The following is a 24,015-nucleotide window of genomic DNA, read 5'->3' as shown; positions in this document are numbered from 1 at the left end:
GCCTTTGCTGAGATTTGTTTTTGTTTATTTTTTCAAAACTAAACCGCTTTAAAACACTTTTTAACTATTTACTGTAACTGTGATTGCTCTCGTGTTTAAGTTATTATTACTCTGTAACGACAATGGCTGTTTTTTTTTCTTTTCTTCCATACTTCCCATGTTTGGGGGGGATGCACCAATCTTCACTCAAAATATCTGTCATATTACTGTTACTGGACGTCAAACAGACTTTAATGGCAAACAGTGATTTCATTTAATGTCTACTTTCAAAAACAATGTTTCGCTCTAAAAATCGGCATTACCCTAAAAGGCAAACTACCTTTTTATTGCTCTAAAATCATAACTTTAGAGTACTGTTGCCACACTCTTGCTGCACTCAGGACTGTAGACGGCAGCAGGACCAGTGTGAACTCAAGTGATTTATTTTAACTTAAAGAGTTGCTTGGCGAATCATTTGGGTGCCGATGTAACAAAACACCCCTGTAACGTTATTTCTTGTATTGAGTGAGTGATTTTCTTAAGCGCTTGGCGCTCAAACACTAACGGAACTGTTAATGCAGAATTTGACTGTGTTTTGGCTGGACACTCGAGAAGGAGCGGGGCGCATTAACGGGTCTATTCTCCCTAAAAAAAAATTGCGGCACATGGGACTTTTTAAAAACAACTTTTCTTCCTTAACTGCTCGGTAAAGAGACAGCACAAACAAGTTAAACTCACGAGAGAACAAATACGTGCACAAGAGCTGAATACAACGCACAAGTTTGGCGTTGAAGGCAGCCGAGCAGCAACAAAGCGTACACTTTCAACCATTAAATATGCACCAGTTCGTCGAGAGCGTTTCCAGTCGAAGTAACGTTAGCTTCAGAGGCTACAACGGGAAAAACTCACCTTTCTCGGTGGGGGTTGCATCCTCGTTCCTTGACATAAAAACTAACACAAAAGCCGAAAGTTTATCTGAAAAAAGTTTGTGTAAATGTGTCGAAGAACGGGGGATATTTCAGGCCGGATCAAGCGGCCATGGCGAGTCCAGTAAAGTGGTAAGTTGAGTCCCGTTGAAAACACTGTGGCCCCAGGGAACAGAAAACATGAACGTCAAGCTGGTCACAATAGAAATAGAGAAACACACATCCTGTTTATCAAAATAAAGGCCCCGGGGAGATGTACTACTTCCGTCCAAAATAAAAGCACGTGATCGTAAAGAAAATAGACAAACTTAAATGCATTTTTAAAAGAACAAACGTTCCAATCATTTTCTTAAAAAGTAAGATATATTTAAATGTTCCATAAAATGTTGATGTGTTTCTCAAACCTCAACATGATGATGTATAATATAACATTTAAGATGAGGAAAAACAATCATTAAATGTATTTAATTATTGAAAAAAACTCTTTGATTGATCGATTGATTAATAATTGCAGTCCTATATAATTCTATATCAATATAAGTCCACAATACACAGAAAAATACAAACAACAAATATCAAAGGCAGGAGACATTCCACTGCCATGACAACCTATGTCTATGATTTTGATGACATCACAAAGGACAACGTACATAAAAGGACAAGGCTTAGAGTAGCAGGTCTAGTTAATCTTCGTCTCCGTGTACACAGCCAGTCAGAACTTATTAGTAGAAGAAAGTGTAGTTACTAATTTCCATATAGTTCTTGGATGACAAATGGATATCAGGCTATTAAGAGTCTGAAATATTGCGTTAAAACCGAGTGTTGATTAACAAGAATTCCTTTTTTACACTTAAGTGTCAGACTATGATGATTCAAAGGCGTCAAAGTTCTTTAACGTCATCCTATAGCTCACTGACACACCAAAGAAGAAGAAACAAAAACACATTCACAGAAAATTCAATCCTTGGGTTTTGTGTTCAGTATAACAAATGACTTCATCACCAGCGTAGCAGAAGCTACAGACAGAGGAAACAGACCAACATGGCAGGTAATGTAACATTTTATGACTAAAACAATAACACTTCATTCAGTGTTTTTATGGTGGAGAGATTGGGTGATTCATTTCCAGGCCACTAGAGGGTGATACTGCATCATCATCCTGCTTCTTTTGCTTCTTTCCTAAACATCTTGTTATTTATGCAACACATTTGTTTTTAAGTCAAAATTTGTTGATTTACAATCTCCCTTAACTGATCATGTACAGCTGTGCTGTAATATTTCACGTTTGTGGAATTCTGTGGTGTCAAAACAAAACACAAAATGGCTTCCCTTCTTAAATAATTGGCTATATTTTGTGGGAGCATCACAATGCATCAATTTTAAGTCTGATACAGGGATTTATTAATGATCCAAACTGGGGAAAATAATGCCTTATATCCTAATCTTTATGGATTTACAAACAAAATTTAAAACTCAGCATCTCCGTCTTTGTTTCTTTATGGTTTATGCCAATAATGCGGACATTTGTACAAAAAAACTGCAAAAACTGGGCAAAATCATTCTTTAATCATTAATAATGTTTTCCGTCTCCTCCATGTCTTCAGGTGACAGCCAAGAGAATCTGAAGCCACTCCAATCCAACACCAGATCAGGGCATGAGCTGCAGCAGCCGGCAGAGAACGGTAGGGAGGTTTTAACTGTCTTAGCTGGCAGCAACAACCTCCCAAATTTAGCTCAGCCTCACTTGAGTGATAATGTTCAGACAGAGGCTAATGCTAATCTTATCCCACAGGGGGAAAACCGTGCAGACGGACCACCAGATGAGGGTTTTCCCACCGACAATGACTCCAACAAGAGTCCAATCAACAAGAGAAGTTGTCTCAAGGCCACGACAGGGAGGCACAAAATCAGTGAGCCTTTAGATAAACATTCCTACGAAGACTTTAGAGTCCACAATGAAAGACAGGGGGACAGAGATACCTGGCTACGAGAGGAGATGTTCACCCAACGGTACCCAATGGCTCCTCACAACACCACACGGTACCTGATGGATGAGCATGAGGAGGAGGAGTTAGACTTCAGCATTGAAACCAGGGAGGAGTTTCTCCAGAGAAACTTCTGTGAAGAGCTGGAGACGTTCCATGTGGAGAAGCTGCTCAATATGTCCAAGAACAAGCTGGTGCAGGAGTACCTGGAGCTCGAGAGGTGCAAATCCCACATGGAAGAGGAGAACAAGCTGCTGAGGAGCACTGTGGTAGCCGGGGTTGGACTGTGGACAGCTTCCTGGTCCAACTCGGAGAGCTAGAGAAGAAAGAGAAAAAAGCGGCACCAGTGGAACAGGGACATGGCTTAAGTCATTGCTGCTTCATTTTTTTTAAATTAAAAAACAAACAGAACATCAGAACCCATCAACAAAGCTACACTCCTCTACCTCACAAGGTCAACAATCGCTTTAAAACAATACTGAATCTAGATCAGTGTCCAGATCACCACCAAATCATAACAATTCTTCTAAAGGCTATTAACATGTATGTCGAGTGTGTAAGTGTTCCGTGGGGTGAGGCGACCACTTGGGGGCATGAGGAGGACAGGAAACAGGAAATGCCAGATGTGAATCCAGATCTGTGTCCAGATCACCACCAAAATCATAACACAATTTTTCTAAAGGCCATTAACTCCGTTCCCAGAAGTTCTACACATGTATATTTCAGTTTTGTGTTAAGATAATGATTCAAATAAAAAGAATGTTAAGCTCTGCTTTAAATGGTCCTAAGTTGTACTCTCTAATATTTGTGGTTTCCCATCATTACTGGAGTCATCAAAACTTTTACCTGTCGAAAATAATTATATATCAGTTATATATAAAGCCAAACTGGCGTATATGATGATTTAAAACAAACAAATCGTTTTTAATCAATTATTATTTTCCTCATTCTCAACATAGTGATATAAGAGTTTCTTTTATTTTGGAATTAACAGAGTGGGCTGGAAATTAAATGTTTGGGATTCTCCTTCACCTGATTGGTCCTTTGTGGTCACATGACCAGCCACCACCTTTTCTGAAAACGGGGGGGGGGGGGGGTCAAGTTTGCAGGAACATGACTAAGCTTCCGTTGGCATTTTTCAAAATAAAGAAACGTTCATGAAAACATGGCATACATCAGTGAATTTTTCACCTGTTCAGGGTACAGGTATATGCAATTTACATATATACTGTATATGTATATAAATATATATAACACTTGAATGTGCAAAAGATTAAAGAAGGATTTTTAAGATATATAATAATCAAAATGTGTTTTTCCAACTGGGCCTTTGGTTTACATATTTTCCCATTTGTTAAAATCTAAACAATGCATAAATTGTACAGTTCTCTCATCTGCCTTACCAATCAGGCAGTGTGTTGAATAAAAAATAAAAAACACAAATGACTATGCAAAGGTATCTCATGTACCCAAACTTTAAGGTCCAGTGTGTAAAATATATGTGGAATTACTTAAATTAGGCAGAAATTGACAATAAAATATTTATATTTTTCATATTATTTTTAATAACTGTACAATCTGTTATTTGTAATTGTTCATTACCAAAAATGATTACAGAGTAGGGTCAGCTCGAAGAAGGCTGTCATTTCGGACCACCGTGTATTTACAGTAGCCAACATGGACAGAAAAACAAGACATCATTTGAGTTTGATGCTAACTGAAGGCTACATTAGGTCTCTAACACACTTTGAAGTTTCAAAATGCAACTTTACCAATAAATGTTCCTAAATTTCACACACTGTACTTTTTAAAACCTTCACTCCATATTTGAACACATTAAATAAAAAATAATCCGATTATCAACAGTGAAAATATGTCAGGTACATCACTAAATTGTACTAAACAGACGAAAAGTTTTGTTCGGAGCCATTTTAACACCTGTGCTTTAATTTTGAAAGACACCACTGTCTATCCGGTGTGTAATCTAGGTTTTTGTTTGTTTTTTTTTAACCTTAGTGTCAGATTACACTGGAATATGCACTATCCCATTTAAAATAGGACATTCTTGTGTCTTTGAGGATACCGTTGTCGATCTGGTTCACACAGTGTTTTCCTGGTTCTGTTCGATTAGCCGAATAGCTAGCGTATGCGCTAGCTCGCTGGCTGGCTAGTAAGTCTCCAGTGATGCTAACGTGGCGACGGCTGCACGTGAAGGCGAGGGCGGCTCACGGATTACTGACGTCCAGGCTGGTGACAGAACAGCAAACGTGGGTACACGGACACTTACCGTCGCGTCAAAGCCTGAGCACGGGCACACCTGTGCGGAATGACTTCTTCAAAGGTGGGGGAACATCCGGTGACATGTGGCATATGCTCATCCATGCAACTTTACATTCCAAAATATCCACACCCATTCAAAGACTTGTTTATCCGCCAATAAATCAAACTTTATGTCACTGCTGAAACTCTCTACTTACGTTTTAGAAGCCTCTCTACAATTCGGCATGCAAATCATCCAACATTCATTTAATTTGTTCATCTGTAAAGTAAAGTTTAGTGCTACTTGGGGGTACTCCTCACAAGTTACGACACTATTCAATCATCAAACAATTTCAAACGTTTTCTATTTAATTTACGAATGTGTTGCTGGCTATATATGCCGTATTGGAGGGTGGTAACTAAAGATTCGGGAAATGTCTGGAGTTGCCATGTGTGTGTCAACATCTTGATAGAATTGATACAGGAGTGCAAAATTCATACTTTTCCCGGTCAGATTTGGAGGTCCAGTTGGCAGCCGCGAGGCAGAAGGCTGTCGATGCAATGCCGGGCAGCAGCTGGAGTCCCATTGAGATCAACCCGAGCCTTCCTCCGGAGAGGGCCGACATTGTGATCGTGGGTGGGGGTGTGGTGGGCTGGTCCATCGCCTACTGGCTGAAGCAGAAGGAGAGGGTGCGAGGAGCGTTGAAAGTGGTTGTGTTGGAGAAGGACACAACGGTGAGCGTCCGTTTATTTCCCTAAATAAATCAATTTTCCTGAATAAACAGACTCACATTTGCCAACAGTAATAATAATAATAATTCACATATACAAACACCATGCACCATGCCCTACTCTGTTGCAGTGCTTCTGATTATTATAGAAGGTCATCCTCTGCCAAAGCAAATATCAAACTTTGTTAATGAAAGTGTGAGGGGAAAATGATCCTGGTTCTGCCAGTTTATTATTATATATTATTTATATTTATCTACTTTAAGGATTTAATGGTTTCTCCCCTGAGTCATGCTGAAACAAGCATAAGAGATCGTAAATTAAACAGTTTTCTGACTCTTTATGTGAGCAATATTTTGATCCAAGGAAATCAAATCGAGTGTTCACAGATTGCAGCTTTCTTTACAAAACCTCGCTGCCGACCGTAACTCTTATAACAGGATCTTTTTTCATTGTCTGCAGTACGCTCAGGCCTCCACGGTGCTCTCTGCTGGGGGGATCCGGCAGCAGTTCTCCCTGCCTGAGAACATCCACCTCTCCCTGGCCTCTGCGGATTTCATGAGGAACATTAATGTAGGTCACGCTGGCGTCGCATAATGAACGACAGGCGCTCAAATCATTACACGTAACAGTGACACAGGGGTTTGCATCAATATGTGAGCAGGAGAAGCTTCTCTGTCAGCTGATGTTAGGCTTCTCATTTAAGCTGTTAAAGAGTATACATGATTATGTTTGTATTTTACTTTTACTAGTTTTTCCAGCAGCATTTCTCATGGTAGCTTAGTCTTAGTCTCGGTCCAGTTCTCATTCCTGGTCCTGGTCTATTCTAGGTCTCGTGCTTGGTCCTTGTCCAGGTCTTGGGCACAGAGTTTATTCCAGCCATTGTCCAGCGATGGTCACTCTTTTCTCCGTGTCTCCTCTCAGGATTACCTCGGCGTGTTGGATGAAGAGCCCATAGACCTGCAGTTTAACCATTCAGGATACCTTTTCCTGGCCAGTGAGAATGTGGCCCACATCATGGAGGAAAACTACAGCACCCAGAGGTGCTGGCCCCTGTTTGCTCAGATGATCTGTGTTTTATAGAAAGTGGAGATGCTGTCACATATCGATCACTGATCCATGATCTCATTCTAGGGATGCTGGAGCCAAAGTTTCACTCCTCTCTCCCACACAACTCAAAGAGAAATTTCCATGGATAAACACAGATGGTGTGGTACTTGCCTCGCATGGTAAGTGCTGCTTTTATGATTTTTATGGATTCTAGGCTCTGTTCAGACCTGCTTTTAACATCCGTCATGAGGGAGTGATCAGGATTAGGGCCTTTCACTCACTGTCATCTTCACGCGTCTCACCCTCCAGGGCTGGAGAACGAAGGCTGGTTCGACCCCTGGACTCTGCTGAACGCCTTCAGGAGGAAGGCCATGTCAATGGGAGTCGTCCAGTGCTGTGGCGAGGTCACAGGTTTGAAAATAGAGCTTATAGAGCTCCAAATGCCACGTGACTCAGCCTCCATTTTGGCAGGGAAAGCCCGCCAAATCCACACAGATTGGGAATCAAACCCACAACCTTCAAGTTGAATGACGACCACTGAGCTACTGTCACGTACACATCGCAATAAAAGCATGTCAAATAAATACGATATTTCAGTTATTTAGTGTTGGAGTCTGTAACAACGCTGAAGTTAGCAGCCTTCCAAGACGGCAGTTAAGGGGAAATTTAACTAACTTAACTTAACGATTGTGCCCCCTACCGCCGGTTTCCTGCCAAAATGGCGTCGTCGTGGTTGCATGACGTCAGCCACTGAAGATCTGTCGATATAGATATTAATATAGATATAGATAAACTGAAGATATAGATCAGCTCTGATCTGCTGCTGTGCGGTGACTTCTTTCTCCCCCGTCCACAGATTTTAAGTACTCGGTGAACAGGGCGATGACGACTGAGGGCGAAAGTTTGGACATAAGAAGAATTAAATCTGTGAAGGTCAGTGAGACTGTGAGACTTTTTTATAAGTCAATAACAATAAGACCGTGCTGTAACTCATATTGTTGATTGACAGATCTGTTGTTGACAGTCTGCACAATCAGTGACATCCTCTATCCTCATATCATGTGGTTATTGTGATTCTGGTTATCCAATGATTTATTATTTAATGGTTAATTTCCACAAAATACAATATAGAAATAATAAAAACATGTAAACATGAGTTTGCAATAATAAGAAAGTGGGTCAGTGGATATTGTTTTTCAATAAATGAATCAATAGATCAGCTTATAAAGGCTGAAAAACAACTGACAATTCTCTTGTTTTTCAGATGAGTTGATTAACATACAATATCATTTAGTTGATAAACAGATAAATTAATTGGCAAAAAATTTTGAAAATCCATCAATTGGTTGATATATTTGTTTATGTCGGCACATTTTGATCATACTGTGCTGTTTTCTTCATTTAAAAGACATTGAATTTGCATCTTTTAATTGCTTCTTTCATGTCAAAGTGAATTTTTAAGTGTGGTTCTGTGGGTTTCTAGTTTTCTAGTACCTCATTCAAAAACAAAAAAAGCTCCGTGAACTTTGACCTGCCTGTGTTACATGAGGAGTTGTGGATTGTGTGGAGCAGGTGCAGATGCCAAACAGCCTGGAGTACCAGCCGGTGGAATGTGCCATTGTGGTGAATGCAGCAGGAGCCTTTTCAAGTAAACTGGCACAGATACTGCGAGTCGGCTCCGGCGCCAAAAACACCTTCGAAGGAATCTCTCTGCCCGTCGAGCCTCGGAAAAGGTAGAAGATTGACTGAGAGGGAGCGGATTTTTCCCTCTTTTCTTAAAAACTCATGTGTCATTAAATGTCTGCTTCCTTTCCTGCATACACGGCACTGCATTCACAGTCTGTTTGGACGTCTTACAGTCTCCCGACTGTCAGCTTTAAACTTCCACTGTGTGAAAATAATCCAAACTAAACCAGAAACTTCTCAAACACACCAGTAAATCACACTTTGACTTCACTGAAAATTCACTGATGGAGAAAAGGAAATGTCAACAAACACCTCACTGTCCAAAAACATCAGGACCGACTTCTACAGTCTTTGACTCCACGTGGTTTGTGCAGGATTAAGTATAAATATAAGTATTTATTAACTTTTCAAATAAATAAAATGTAATTTAACACAGGACTGCACCAATTATTTTGATTTTATTCTTCTTGATTGTCTATAAAACATCAGAAAATGCTTAAACATTGCTGCATTTTCCCTGCACATTCATTTTTAGTGGTTTCTTTAGTTAAATGGTGTAAAGAAACCATAAAACTGAACGTGTTCACTTGTTTTTTCTTCAAATAAACAAACACTCAAACAGATAAATTAATCACCAAAAAGAGTTAGTGTGATGAGTCCATTAATTATTGATATTTGGTTGATATTTTTTACCTAATTATGACAAAATAAAACGACCAAGTGCGATATCCAAACTTAAGGCCTCTACTGTTATTTATTAAAGATAAAACAAAACCACATAATGAAATTGTGGACCAAAATAGAGATATTTTTGTATGTTTTTCTTGTGAAAACGACACTCAAAATCAAACTGTATTTCGTGCCAGGAGAAAATTAAATCAGGAAATGTTTTTATCAGGAGCTGGAAAACAGGAAAAGAGCATTTACTCAGGATTGTGAGAATATTACACTGTAAAAAATAAATAAATATATATATATATTAAAAATGTGTTGTGATTTCCAGGTTTGTGTACGTGTTCCACTGTCCTGACGGTCCAGGTCTGGACACGCCGTTCCTCGTCGATTACTCTGGAGTTTATTTCAGAAGAGAGGGACTGGGAGGAAACTACATCACTGGAGCTTCACCAGAAGAGGTTTGTTCATTTGTCTCGTTGATTATTTCAGTCATTTGATAGAAGATGTGATTTCTGGTGTGTGTTTTTGTCCTCAGGAGAACGAGCCGGACACTGGGAATCTGGAGGTGGATCATGAGTTTTTTATGGAAAAGATTTGGCCCAACTTGGCTCATCGGATTCCTGCCTTTGAGAAACTTAAGGTGAGGGTGGAGACACTTCCCTCCTCACTTGTAGTATTTAATCTGTCAGGAGCTGCAGATTTGAAGACCAAAGTCTGAGTTAAGATTAGAAAATGAATGTCCGTGTCAGTGTTGCTCATCTACCACACACACACACACACACACAGGTGAAATATCAATGTTTTCTTTAGCATCACCTGCTTTAAGACACCGTCTCATTCCTGTCGTCAGGTGACCAGCGCGTGGGCAGGTTTCTACGACTACAACACCTTCGACCAGAACGGCATCATTGGGCTTCACCCTCTCATCCCCAACATGTACTTTGCCACCGGCTTCAGCGGCCACGGCCTGCAGCATTCTCCCGCCGTGGGCCGCGCCGTGGCCGAGCTCATCCTGGACGGGAACTTTCAAACGCTGGACCTGAGCAGATTCGACTTCAGGCGGCTTCTGAACCAGGAGCCGATGCTGGAAAGAAACATTGTGTAGTTTCTAAAATAATAATAATAATAATAATAATAATAATTCCAAAAAAAACTGTGAAAATTGCAAAGAGGATTTTTCTTTTATGGGTTTATAACTTAAAGACTTCAGTATTTTTTGATTTTAAAAGTGTTATGTGATGATGATACTTTTATATAATCAAACAAAATCCTGATTTCTACTGAGCCTCAACAATACATATGTTTTCTGATGTTTATGTATATAATACATTATATAAACTATGGTAAGTCATGGTATACTTCCTTACATAAGCTTTTACTGTGTCATGTTTAGTTGTGGATGGTTAAAATAATGTCTCAGCAGAGGGAAGAGTCTGTTAATAAAGACACTTTTTAAAATGAGGCTGTTATTTTTTGCACTTGTGCATGTGTATTAATTAGGAGAAGGTATATAAACATATACACATAATAAAATACATTATCAATGTGCAAAGGAATTACAGGAAGCCAATTCATGTTGGAAGAAGAAAAGTTTATTCCAAACTAAAGGTGTTATTTTCCCTGAGTTGCACGTTATGATCTACACATTGTAGAGTTCAAATAATCACATTCACAGTTTCCTAATAACCGAGGCACACGAGACGTGTCGACGTGACAAAAGAGGAAAAGAAACAAGGTGTTTTTTTTTATTTTTTAGCAAATTAGTAAGAATAATGAGAGAACTCAAAAGGCCTGTCCTATATTTTGTCCCCACTCAGGCTTTGTAGTCGACAGTTTTTCATTATAAAAGGCTCAAGTCTCTAATCTTCTGCAGCGTTACACACTGTGCCTTCCAGTGTTGGCAACTTCAATCCCTCTTCCTCCAGCGTCCACACATCCACCGGCACAAAGTCCCAGAGATGTTTTGATTGAAACGAGCAGCTTAGCTCGCGCTCGTCTCTCAAAGTGTTTCATCCCGACGGTTTTAACAGCTTTGAGCGCCTTTATTGTTTGACTCGAGTAAATGGTAAAAGTCCACCGGGAGAAATCGAGATGATTCCTCTCCAGTGTGCACACGCAGACTGACTCAAGTCTGATTTGTATTCAAAATAAAGCTGCAGTCGACGGGATTGCAGGGAGAAAAATGGGAGATTGTTGAGTTTCATCCACAGGTTGTTAAAGAAGAATTAGAACTATAGCACCTTTGGTTGTGATCGGGCCTTCTAACAGTTTCACGTTTGGCGAGTCCTTAAAAATAGTAAACAAAAACCTGTCCTGGGATTTAAACCAGCGACCCTTCCACTTGGCCATGGGCTGCCATAAACATCAGTTAAGCATGGATTGACCCATTTCATCAACAAAACAACCTCTTGAGTCTCTTTTAGACTCTTTCGCAACTTGTTGCCCGTGCTCGAAATAGCATTTTTTCCACATAGTAATAGTAGTGTCATAGCGAACACGAGCACCCACTCTGTGATTGGTGAAAGGCTACAATTTTTGTGTTTGTGCAATACTGTTGTAGTTGTAGTACCACATTTTAACCACTGGATGCCACAATCATCCATCCATTCATCCGGGTTCTCCGTTTTCCCCCCACAGTCCAAGACATGCAGATTTGGGGATTAGGCAAATTGGGAGTCACAGTCAGTTGGGGGAAAATCTCATTTAACAAGGGTGGAGTTAAATGCCATGAGAGGCATCTGGTTTTTGGACGTACTATTGTGTACATGGTGGATGTCTTCACATGTGGCCATCTCCCAATCCTGTAATAAATCAAGTAAAACCAGGTAATGTTTGAGTGTGAATGTATGAAAAGGTTCACCAGCCGACAGTTATGTAGCGATACCGCCTACAGTACCTTTAAATGATATGATTGGCTTTCAACAAGACACTGATATGACACCATGATTAGAATCTTATCTCCATGCGTTCACATTTTGGTGATGTCCACAAAGTCATGAACGTCAATCGCCTGAAAGCCCAGATTGTCGATGCCAGTCTTCTGCTGGTTGTGGCCGTTGTGGTTTCGCTGGTCTGCGTCCGTCTCGAAGCAGTGGACACAGTGCGGCGTGGTCACCGGCACACTTCTGGAAAAGTTTGAGAAATCCACGCGGTACTTTCCCGTCTTGGTGCGGGAGATGATGGGCAGAAAACTGTAGCCCCATAGAATCTCCTGTGGGATGTACGAAGTACGGACTTGACAGGACGAACTGGTGGACTCGGCCGTACTGTCCAAAAAGACCACCAACTCAAAGTCCTGCTGGGGGAGCGTGTCGGCTGACAGTTCGTAGAAGGGGCTTGATTTGTTAATCACGTGGTAGAGCGTCAGAGGGCACACGAAAAACAAGTTGTCCTTGCCAGCGTCGACCATAAAGTCGACGTCCACCTGGTCCAGAATGATGGTCTCTCCATCCGGTGTGGTCGTTGTCCTGATCAGCTTGCCGTAGATCTGGCTGCCGATTAGCAAGGTCTTGCGAAGGTTGGCCACTCGGATCAGGAGACACAGACTGCCCTTCTTCAAGCAGACGACGGCTGTGTCGCTGAAGGGGACAGTCTTTGCCCTTTTTTTGGGCGAGGAGATCTTTGCCAAGACGACGCCACACATGAAGCAGTTGATGAAGACGCCGATTAGCGACTGGAGGATGATGAGAGCCACCGTGCCGGCACAGTGTCCTGTCAGCGCCCTACCGCCGTACCCAATGGTGGTTTGGGTCTCTAAAGAGTAGAGGAAAGCCGTCGTGAGGCCGTTAACGTTGTCTATACACTGGACATGTCCATCTGTGCGGTTCTGTCCACTCAGATCCCCGTTGCTCTTTGCGATCCAGTACCACAACAGGCTGAAAATGAACCAGCTGCCCGTGAACGAAGCCACAAAGAGGAGGAAAACAAAGCGCCAGCGGATCTCCACAAAGGTGGTCCAGAAGTCCACCAGGTAGGCGAAATGGTTGCTGTATTCGATGTTGCCAAACTCGATGTTGCAGTGCCCGTCTTTGGTGACCAGACGGGTTTTGCAACTTCGGTGTCCCTGGAGCAGCCGGAGCATCCTGGAGCTGGAGGGAGCAAACGTGAGAGTTAGATCTGCTGCTGTATTCCTCTCTCTCTTTTTATTGTAAAGCACTTTCAAGTGCCTTGTTGTTGAAATGTGCTATACTGTATAAATAGACTTTCCTTGCCTTTTTCTTCTTATAGCATCGGGGCTGTTTTAAGGGACTTTGGGCACCCCAAGCTAAAGGGACTTGCGATACTCGACCTACTTCTTTATTGGTCTCCCTGAAGCGTAAGAACATTTAACAGTCACAGACACAGTAACAGCCATTTATCGGTGGTTTGCTTTCATTGATTATGTTTGGATCCTGTGAAGCACTTTGAGTTGCATTACAGTAAATAAAGTTTGATTTATTGGTTTATAAACAAATAAATTGCATTGTAAAATTCATTCCTGTTTAATAGGCTATTAAAACAGATTTACAAGAACAATATATAACTAAAAGTAAATTTTTTGGGTATATCTCAGCTGCACTCAGGGGGGCCCCCAAGCAACTGCCCTCTTTGCTCCTTACGCCCCTGTGTTGCACAAGTAACACGCAACTTCACACTAAATTTGAACCACATTGTTAGTGTCCCCAATGTGGGAGTGATGAAGAATTATCTTCTCTTAAGAAATGTCTCCTTTATCACTAAAAACTACACAAAAACAAATACTCCTCTCCATGTGTAAATATCTAATTATTATTGCCTGAGATATCTGCTTTTTACTTCTTTTTTTTCAAACTACAACCGTGTTTTTTTCCCCTGAAGAATTGGAGCTTGGATCCCGAGCGGCCATAAAGGAAACACTGTTTGAACGTTTTCTTGCATAATCCGTGCTTTAGTCCCACAATGTTTCTGTTGTTTTTGCTTGTTTGTTTGTTGTTTGTCGTCACAACTCGGGGGCAAACGTTAGTCCAAGCAACTAACGGGTCGAACGTGTCCCACAAATAAGAACACAGAGCATGAAATGAGCTGTGAAATTACAACCACAGTAGTTTGTTTGTTTGTTTTTTCCCCCTGTTCATCACCACAGTTTTGTTTGTTTATGACAGATATGAGGCCGGTCGAAATGTTTTCTTTGTTTGAGGATAGTAAAAGCACCACGTGGTCCGCTTTGAAGCTTATACAACAGCAACAGAAACTTGTTTTTTCTTATAAACTGAACAGAAATTTCTAGCACATGTATACACTTCAATAAATCAAATATTCTTACTGATAATCTGTTTTTATGTACATGTGACACATGAAATGCATTATTTAAAATCCTCATTAAGTACATAATGTACACATTTAGGCCACCCCACTGGGAGCTGTAAGAATCAGCTATTTCAGAATGACTTTACTTATTAAGCTTTAATAACACGTTTATAGTACAATTACAGTATGGATTATTTGTATTTTTGTTCCATTCTGCGATTAAAAGTGACTATGGTGCATTCTTCGAGAGAAAACTCTTTACAATAACTTTATTTATCGCTAAATCGTAAAAAAAAAAAAAGGAAATGGGCCCTCGATTCAGCTGCTGTAGAAGTCAATGGAAACATGTCTTTAAAACTTCACATAAAGACCAAGAATAAAAACTTTTATCGTGTCACTTCTGCAAAAAACAAAGAGAAAAAGTTTGTGTTTGGAGAGAAAGTGAACGTACCTGCTAACTGAGACCATGGACTGCTCACGGTTCTCTCCTGCAACTTCTCACTCCTTCTTTCAGCGAGTGGCCAGGAGGCGTTGGAAAAGATTTTAATCCACAGTGAAATTCCCTAATCCCAGCCACATGCCACCATGTACACTGACTCCATACAGACACAGGAAAAAAAAGCACCAGTGGACGTCAGTTGTCTTCGACTGACGGGGCAAATCTCTTGAGTAAAAGCAGTAACTTCACCAGCACTTGCTTCATGATGGCTGAAGCTCCTCTGACGGGAATGTTCCAGAGGCACAGTTTGCCGAGAAAGCCCTCAGAGCTTTTGTGTGGCAGAAGGTGCATCTATTGAAGGGGCCTAATGTGCATGGGCCAGAGGAGGCACCCATGCTGTTTTTGTTTTCCACCCTGAGAACATTGGAGATTTGCGTCAGGCCTCACAAAGAGATCCCTCAACTGCATTTCCCCCTGGTACCCATCCCCCCCCACCACCACCACCAACACCACCTCGACCCACGTCCAACCTGCAAGGCTGCCTCACACATTTGCATCAAAATGAAGAGCTATGGAGACCAAGAGCGTCTTTGCGGCGTTTAGCCGGCTGCAGGACAGACGACCTCGTCTCCTGTTCTCCAAAAGTCAATAAACCAGTAGCAACTGGAATTGAATTGTTGAACACTTTGTTCTTGATTAACCTGCATGGATCCTACAGTCTACCAAGTCTTTAACACATGTAACATCAAGCCCACAACTGAAAAGAATGTGTTAATATCCAAATTCAATGAACTTTTCTCTTTCTCTTTTACATTTTATGATGATAGGAATGTAGGTAGATTAATAGATAGACGGTAGGACCGTACTATCTCATAGAGGTTCCATGTGATGATTGTGTTACATTGGTAGCTTTAAACTCAACAGACAAGCTGCTTATTACCAGTCAAACCTCAGACTCTTCAGCTAAGAAGGAATTAAAGGTTATTAATGTGCGATCTGATGAAATTAATTTCCTCCAAGTACCACCAGAGGAAGCTCGCTTACCACAGGTGGGACACGTGCCACAGTTTGAGAACCGTGGCTTTAGGGGATAACAGAGGGTTTAATTTGCCTCCAAAGTCAGAATGGGGTTAATGTTAGCGTCGTAGCTCGGGTTTAGCACAAACTAGCAGGCTAATCTATACGCACACACACACACACTGCATGGTCTAATTTATACATAAAAGGATCAGAGTAACGTTCAGACGTCAGTTGGACATCACTTTTTGCTTTTCTCTGGACACGTGTTCAGAGTACGTTCATCTTGAAGTGTGAACTCACACTGAAGTGTGAATTTAAACTCACATTTAACTCACTAACTGGGAAGTGCACTGCAATGATCGCTGTACCAGTTAATAAACATAAGAAGTCCTTTGTTAATCCCCAAAGGGGCTAAAGTTCAGCTACATGGGTTAGTTCCTTGTTTCTCAAACTGTGGTCCGTGTACCACCAGTGGTACGTGAGCTTCCTCTGGTGGATCTTCTAAAAGATGAGCTTATTTGTCCCTAAAGTCAAATATTTAGCAGCAGTTAAAAACAGCCATACTGTCGTTTGTTTGTTTTTTAATTTATTTTAAATTGCTATTAAGTGTGAGGGTGTATATAAATGTAGGCTATATGTCACTGACAAGTATTATATTTTATTGGAGAGAAATTATATTTGTATCATCATGGACAGTTTTGTGTGTTTGGAATCTGATGATTGAGCAGTTTCTCAGTTAAACCCGCAGGTGGAGCTGCAGAATGAAAACCCACTGAGTACAACAGTGCACTGCTGACGCTATAGGAGCGATAAAACATTCAAACTACTGCAGTATTACTGTATCCCATGGATTGTGTTGATTATACTACGACTACAAATAATAATAGTTAATGACAGCCTCACAAAACTATTTACTGTTGATATATAGCTGGTAATAATCAAACAATAGCATGTAAAGTGACATAATATACATACTATAGTACTTCAATATGCTTTAACCTGCACAATAATTTAAATGCAGTATTTTTTGTTTATGTGTTATGTTTGCTTGATTAAAAAAAACAAAAAAACCCATCTCTGTTCTCTTTCCGCTTGGCCACGGGCTGCCCAAACAAACACCATCAATGATATTTTAAAATAAACTGCAACAGCTCGCCCCGCCACTAGAGAGCATCAGTGCGTCGCTGTGATTCAGTGTCATTAGCATGAAAATAAGCAACTAAAATTGCAATAAAGATGGTTTTTTTCCTTCCCCCCAAAACTGTCCCAGTTTTTCCAGCAGTCTCTCTTTCTTATGTTTGAAAAGGTTCAGCCTACAAACTTCTGATGTTCCCACTTTTTTCCCTCGTGCTCTGCAGTTTCGTGATGCTGGCAGTCAAAAGCAGCAGCAGCAGCAGCAGCAGCAGTGAAATAAGCCTCTGACACATGATTATGACGCAGCAGCAGCAGCAGCAGCAGCAGTTTCTCTGGAGGATGTTTGAGCAGGAAGTCGATCAGATTCTTCAATTTAAGAACATTTTCGTCAGCGAGGCAGAGACGCCTCTTTAAAAGGGATTTCATCCCATTTGGATTTGTGGAGTTCCAGAGTTAACTGGAGCTTCATCTGCATAACAATGAAGTGAGTGTGGAGCAGCTGAGGAGGGTAAAAGGAGGCAGATAAAGATGAGAGGATACAGCAGCAGAATGTGCTTAATCTGTGAGAGCCGAGGGGCCGCTGCTGTGATAACAATCACACTCTATGTGATGGAGACGTGGTGAACGTACAGGCCAGAGCTGGACAATCCCACTGATTTCAGACTCTGCAGCAGCATTACAGCACTTTCAGAGTGGAACAAAATAATGGCCCCTGCATTAAAGTCTCATTTGTTATTTGCATCAATGGAGAAAGAACAGTGTGCGAGAATACAGCGAGGGGACGTTCAATAGATCTAATCAAGTGGAACAGATGGTCAGCCAGGAAAACAGGAGAAACACGTGTGAACATGAGCGGGAGCTGGAGCTCAGTGGAGCGGCTGCTTTAGTAGAAGCCGGGATCGTTAAGGAGACGGGGAACAGGTGTGTGAGTGGGTGGAGACACAAGCTCAGGTGACATGGATGAAGAGTGACGAGAGGCATGGAAGTAACAAGAGAACTCCAAAGTTCTCTTTATTATCCCAGAGGGAGCACAACCAGCGATTGAGTGATATTTTGTGTATGGCACCAAATCACAACATCTCAAGGTTGTATATAGTAAGACAGAAATCTTTACCATATTATAGAGAGAAGAGAAACTCAACAATTCACACAATGAGCAAACACTAGGCATCAGTGGAGAGAAAAAACTCATGAGTAGCATCTGCCTAGACAGGTTGTGGTGAAAGTTCCAAAATAGACGTATAACAGTTGTATCAAGTGATAGGTTTAGACAGGACCGTTCTGAATCAGTTATGACATGTTTGTACTCAACTCAACTCACATTCATTTATAGAGCACATTTAAAAACAAAGCATAAAAACAGAAAATATTGAAAAATAGTACTGGTAGTACAACAATGTCATTTATACATGCAGTAGCATAGACTGTTGATTAAACATTTTAAATAAATCAGTGCATAATAATGATACTACTGCTAATAATAATAATAATGACCTTTATTTATATGTTAGTATGATAAAAGTGCTCAGACTAGTTAGTTCATTTACGAAGTGTGCAAATTGCCAAAAGTGACACCAAATTCAAAATAGCCGACTGCCTGTTTGGTTGAGGCCATTGTCCCAATGGACGTCTTGGGCTTTGACATGTTCCCAACAACAACATTTAGTAAATAAATGTCGTGTCACTTTGGCTAACTTCAAGCCAACCTTTGGCTAATAGAGATAGCTAACTATTTGTTAGCTTGCTGGTTAAAGGTTTATAGTCTATCCCAGAAATATTTCTTTTGGCTCAACAAAACATTCACGTTCTTTATTCTATTCTACAGTTAAATGGATTCATTTCATGAAAAGCAGAACTTTTTCATCCTCTGGGAACGAGGACATTTTTGTACAGAACATTGCGGCATTTCATCCAACATTTCCTGACACGTTTCCATTTTCAAACCAGCTGCCGTCTCCGCAGCCAACACCGCTGCGAGAGCTGAAAACACGGAGCTTTAAAGTTTCCCGGGGATGATGGATGGAAGGGAGCGAGCGCAGCAGCTGTGTTTGCTTTCAGTGCTTCGTCCGCGACAAAATCCCAGATGTGAGAAACTGCGGTGAGGTGATTTCTGATATTTTGAAATCGTTGCACAACCTCCCAGAACAACGTGGTGGTTGAAATGATGTCTCTGTTGAATACTAAACACACAGAGACAGAAACACGGCGGTTGTCGCTCCTTGTTTCGGTAAACGCTCAGACAGCGTCTCATTCGAGCAAAAATGCTCATCACATTATGGTTTACCAGCGCCTCAACCACATGCAGGGAAGCTGAGCCTGGCCTAATGCACTTCATATAAATATTTAAATTTCTCCCCCTCAGCTGCTTCTTGGAGAACGCTGGGCCACAGGAAGTGCCCGGGATGTATATAATTTACATTTAACACACTATATACAGTGTTTTATTATGAAATCAAACACACATGGAGCCTGTGAATGGTTGTGATTTTCTCTCCCAGCTGGACCACTTTCATAACCCGTCACACACCTGCTGCCATTAGAAGTGCTTTTATTCTTATTCCCCAGATGTCAGTTATTGCCTCTGTAAATCTGAACCAACGTGATATTCAGCCCCTAAATTCACTTTTACAATATCCCTTATGTGACAAAAAAGAAATAATGGGCAGGTTTACCATCGATGCATTTGATTTATTCCTCGCCGTCTTATTTGAATGTGATGTGTTTTTGGTCTTTCCCATGTGGGAAATGTCAAGAATCCATGTCTTGAAAGTTGAAACGGAGTGTCTCAGGTCTGGATCTTTCACTGAAAAGCTCTGAACTAAATCTGAAGATACGTTGACAGCTGTAGGATCAGCAAATGTCTTTACGTTGAAGTGTTTTTACTAAAGAAACGTGACGAGTAAGCTTGCAGGACGTGGAGTAATTGTAAAGCTAGAGTTCAACTCTGAGCCGAGGAGATCATTTGAGAATTTTACAAATGTCGTCATGCAACACAAGGAACCAAAACAACGCCATTTTGGCAGGAAGTTTAAAAGAGCTGCTGAGAAACCATCTGCTACAGTCCCCAGGAAAACGTAAATGAACCCCGTGGCCACTCCTTTCCTATTATAATTAGGACCAATTTGGGCAACCACAGGTCATTCTTTAGGAAATTATTCATTAAGTTATCAGGAAAACAGCAAGTAAAATGAGGCTCCAGTGAAATAAAGCAATTCAGAGAATCTCAAAATTCAGCTGATGATTTTTGTATTTTGGGGGTTTAGAGATGTCGTAATTGACATCATACAATCCCATCACGCAACACTTGGAGCCAAAACACCATGTTGGCAGGAAGTGTAAAATAGCTTCTTGACCGATGTGAAAACAGACTTATTTTGAAAATCTGCCCATTTGTGGCAGAAAACCTGTAGCCACTTTTATAATCAGGACCAATTTACCAATTTAGAGATGTGGTAAGTGACATCATACACTTGGAGCCAAAACAACGCCATGTTGGCAGAAAGTGTAAAATAGCTGCTAAATTAGCCTGAGAAACGTTGAGGTGAAAATTTGCTTCTTGATTGAAAATCTGTCCCATTCTCCATTAACTTTCTCAGGAAAACTTAAACCCTGTGGCCACTTCCGAGATCCCAACGATGGGAAACACTAATTATCAGCTGTATAACTTTAAAAAAATGAATTTTAGCTTGAGCTGTTTATTTGCTTCTGTTTTGCTCTGAGGAATTTTTGACTCCTCCAGTGAATTTATGACCCACTTTACTGTAAAACACAACCCAAATAAATGTGGCTTTATCTGCCAAGTTTTGCCTTATTTCAGACACAGTGTGATGTACAGTGTTGACGATGATGATAAGCTTCTCTGACAATGTAAAGGATTATTTATTGCTTGTATTTTGAGTCAAGTGTGTCGCCTGCTCCAAACTCTGATGACGTCTTTGGAGCGCGTTTAGACGGCACTGATGTTTTCTGCATACAGACACAAAAATTTGCATTTCTCTCTTCGTCGTGAGAGAGACAGAACACATTCTCCCCAAAGACTGAAGAGACGTTGTGCCGTTTTGCTCTTTATCATGAATTAATAATAGCCACTGGAAGCAATTGTAACCACTGAATGTGCTTTATTGTGGCGCTCAATGCTTCTTTTCACTTGGAAATTCAACCAATTTAATTCCATTTTTTTTTTCCATCGATCCCCACAAATAATTTACATGAGGCCCCTGCAGTTGAGTTAACCATCATTTTTATTCTAAAAGATGGTTAAAAAGGACAGATACGGATTATATGCCCAAAAAGTAAGACAGAAGAACACAATGCATTATTTAAACGTGAGTTATTCCCCAAACTTGTAGAGAAATCAGGTTCTATACGCCCCACAATAGAGGATAATTGGCCCGATTTTTCTGACAATTGTGGCTGATTTGAACAGATTATTTGGCCAAATTATCCTGTAGTGTGAAGGATAAACAGACGTGATTTTAACACCATTGAACACACTAGTTTTCACAATTTCAAATAGTAAGTATTTGGTATTACCAATAACCAATGAGAGCGAGTTGACCGGGAAACGGATGCTGCGTACTTTTGTTTCGAACCAAATTTGTACAAACCAAGATCTTTCCGTATTCTCAGCCATGACTTCATCTAATCTGTGCTTTCTCAGGATTAAAACATTAAAAATCAATGACTGTGGTCACATTTTTAATGTGCATAACACATCAAGGTGACATTTCCTTCCTTTGACTCTTGAATTTGAAAGACTCGGACAGACATGTTCTGTCCACTCACATATACTTGAGTGCAGCGCTGATGTTGCTCGGCACAGACACAGAAACGAGTTGACCGGGATATTATTAGCTCACGTTGACTCTCTGCAGCGGTGATTGACTTTGACGTTGTTCATAATCACCTGATACGAACGCCCGCAGCCACAGCTTCTTCATCTGAGCTGCTCCGTGATGAAAATCACAACTGTTTGGGAGCCTTTGGTCGCACTTTATTTGAATTTCAATCTGAAAAGCAACATTCATTCACCTGTTATTATTATTATTATTATTATTATTACTGCTGCTGTTTGTGTGTGTGGAAGAAGGCTGCTGTGAATCTCCAACAGAAAAGAGAGACACAATAGAAACAGACACATTTGCAGAAAACAAGCACTTTACATTTCAAACACAGTGTCCAATGTTACATAAATCATCCGGCCTGAACACTAATAATAATAATAATAATATTTTGCATTTTGCTTGACAGCACTGTTTAAAAACAAGCAAACAAGTACACGTCCTTTGTTTTCTTGCTAATTTCCTGGAAAAATTTCTCATAATTTCCCAAAAATTCCATTGTATTTTGCTGTAAATTGAAATGACATTTCCAAGAAATATATTTACATAAAATTGCAAGATTTTAGGTTGTAGTTTACTTTAATTAGCAACTATCATTTCCTGAATTTTCCGTTATTAGGACAATTTGCATAACAACTACAGGTCATTCTTTCGGAAATTATTAGTTAAATTATCAGGAAAATAGCAGGAAAATGTGGCGCCAGTAAAACAAAGCAAGAAGTTACACTATCACAACAATTTATCACAAAATTCAGTCAAATCTTAATGCAATGATGGAATGTTCAAGGTGATTTTCTTTTACAATTTCACCGTTATGGTCGTCTCTGACATGCGCTTGTAAAAAGGTGTGGATGGGGGGATTAGGGATTATATCAACATGAGATCCATGGGTACGAAATCCCAGGGTCCAGACTGTGCTACAAGTTAAGACGCAGCAACACATTTTTATTTTTTCTCCAAAGACCCTGAGTGGATACACAACTGCATGTTTGGTTGGAGGTTGTGCCCAGTTACATCAACGTTTACCATTCTGTCTTTGTACTGTAAATAACCGCTAACTTTGCATAAAGAGTACAAAGTATGAACTCATTTCACCAGGGTTGGACAGCCATTGTCTGTGCTGTGATATGAAATTGCAGCCAGCAGCTGTTAGCTTAGCATAAAGAGTAGAAAGTGTGACCCAATTCTAATCTCTAAAGTGCATCCAGCAGCTGTTAACTTAACTTTGTGAAAAGATTGGAGACAAATAGAAACAGCTAGCATGGCCCACTTTCATCAAAGGTTTCATATTCTCTGTTTGTTTTATAAATATGCAACAACAGCTAGCGGCTGTTTGCTTAGCTTAGCATTAAGACAGGAGAAATACGGTCCAACTTAATCAAACTTCAGCATCTAGTGTATGTACTTAAAATATTTCCAGTGTTGAGGCTGGAAACAAAAAGAAACAGCTAGCATGACTCAGTTTTATCAAACCTAATAAAATTCAACATCCTGTGTATGTCAATATGTTAGCTTAGCTCATAATAAAGACTGGACACAAATAGAAACCCTGAACCCAGCTTCAAAAACCTAAATAATTCTTTACACATGCAGTTTCTAGTCAGCAATAACGCAATATATTATAATCCATTAATATATTCAGGTTTTGGACCTTTGGTTGGTAAAACAACACATTTGAAGACATCATGTTGGAATATTAACCTTTAGCGCTGCTAGCGTTGCCATAGCACGTTGCTAGGCTAGCGGTTTCCCCCGATACCATTGTTTAAACTAAGCTAACAGTTTCCTGGTTTTAAGTTCATTATTTATAAATGCACAGACACGAGCTCAACCAATCTGTTCCGCCTGTTCTCAGGGAGACAGAGAATAAATGTGTCAGAAAGGTCCAGTACAAATCATAATGAATAATTATGATCCAGACTGAAATCTTGCAGAACGTGGCTTTTTTAGTTTTACAGGTTTTTTTTTTTGTTACATATCATCATCAAAAACACTTACATCTCGGTTTTTCTTCATTTATACTTAAA

At 40.4% G+C, this 24,015-nt stretch overlaps 4 protein-coding genes across 5 annotated transcripts in view; 2 read left to right on the top strand and 2 right to left on the bottom strand.

The window, feature by feature from the left end:
- LOC131458869 (F-BAR and double SH3 domains protein 2-like) overlaps positions 1-1,108 on the bottom strand; it is a 40,314-nt gene extending 39,206 nt beyond the window's left edge. Inside the window, exon 1 of the mRNA XM_058628184.1 lies at positions 889-1,108. Coding sequence (XP_058484167.1) covers positions 889-909 — 21 coding nt within the window. The 5' untranslated portion in view covers positions 910-1,108. The remainder of the gene's footprint in view (positions 1-888) is intronic.
- Positions 1,109-1,814: 706 nt separating this feature from the next.
- On the top strand, positions 1,815-3,674 carry LOC131458875 (protein HEXIM1-like). 2 transcript variants are annotated; one of them, XM_058628193.1, is made up of 3 exons: positions 1,815-1,953; positions 2,510-2,587; positions 2,698-3,674. In XM_058628193.1, exons 2-3 carry the CDS (start codon positions 2,561-2,563, stop codon positions 3,208-3,210), a joined length of 540 nt encoding a protein of 179 aa, XP_058484176.1. In that variant the 5' UTR covers positions 1,815-1,953; positions 2,510-2,560; the 3' UTR covers positions 3,211-3,674. The 2 variants fall into 2 exon arrangements, with proteins under 2 accessions (XP_058484176.1, XP_058484175.1); XM_058628192.1 differs by having other exon boundaries at positions 2,510-3,674.
- Positions 3,675-4,879: 1,205 nt separating this feature from the next.
- On the top strand, positions 4,880-10,750 carry foxred1 (FAD-dependent oxidoreductase domain containing 1). Its single transcript, XM_058628190.1, has 11 exons — positions 4,880-5,231; positions 5,664-5,884; positions 6,341-6,451; positions 6,803-6,921; positions 7,013-7,107; positions 7,238-7,339; positions 7,785-7,861; positions 8,501-8,661; positions 9,618-9,747; positions 9,825-9,929; positions 10,140-10,750. Exons 1-11 carry the CDS (start codon positions 5,075-5,077, stop codon positions 10,392-10,394), a joined length of 1,533 nt encoding a protein of 510 aa, XP_058484173.1. The 5' UTR covers positions 4,880-5,074; the 3' UTR covers positions 10,395-10,750.
- Positions 10,751-11,763: 1,013 nt separating this feature from the next.
- LOC131458475 (ATP-sensitive inward rectifier potassium channel 1-like) lies at positions 11,764-15,440 on the bottom strand. The gene is made up of 2 exons (XM_058627602.1): positions 15,006-15,440; positions 11,764-13,377 (listed from the first exon to the last, which is right to left on the bottom strand). Exons 1-2 carry the CDS (start codon positions 15,020-15,022, stop codon positions 12,258-12,260), a joined length of 1,137 nt encoding a protein of 378 aa, XP_058483585.1. The 5' UTR covers positions 15,023-15,440; the 3' UTR covers positions 11,764-12,257.
- Between the last annotated feature and the right edge of the window lie 8,575 nt (positions 15,441-24,015).

The sequence above is a fragment of the Solea solea genome, chromosome 4 (genome assembly GCF_958295425.1).
Source record: "Solea solea chromosome 4, fSolSol10.1, whole genome shotgun sequence".
Taxonomy (NCBI): Eukaryota; Metazoa; Chordata; class Actinopteri; order Pleuronectiformes; family Soleidae; genus Solea; species Solea solea.
This window is presented reverse-complemented; position numbering and strand designations above follow the sequence as displayed.

Bases quoted from the DNA above. Each gene is read 5' to 3' on its own strand.
- foxred1 (XM_058628190.1), top strand. From the start codon at position 5,075: ATGCTAACGTGGCGACGGCTGCACGTGAAGGCGAGGGCGGCTCACGGA. The intron at 6,452-6,802 runs GTAGGTCACGCT...GTCTCCTCTCAG, and splicing joins ATTTCATGAGGAACATTAAT to GATTACCTCGGCGTGTTGGA. The intron at 9,930-10,139 runs GTGAGGGTGGAG...TCCTGTCGTCAG, and splicing joins CTGCCTTTGAGAAACTTAAG to GTGACCAGCGCGTGGGCAGG.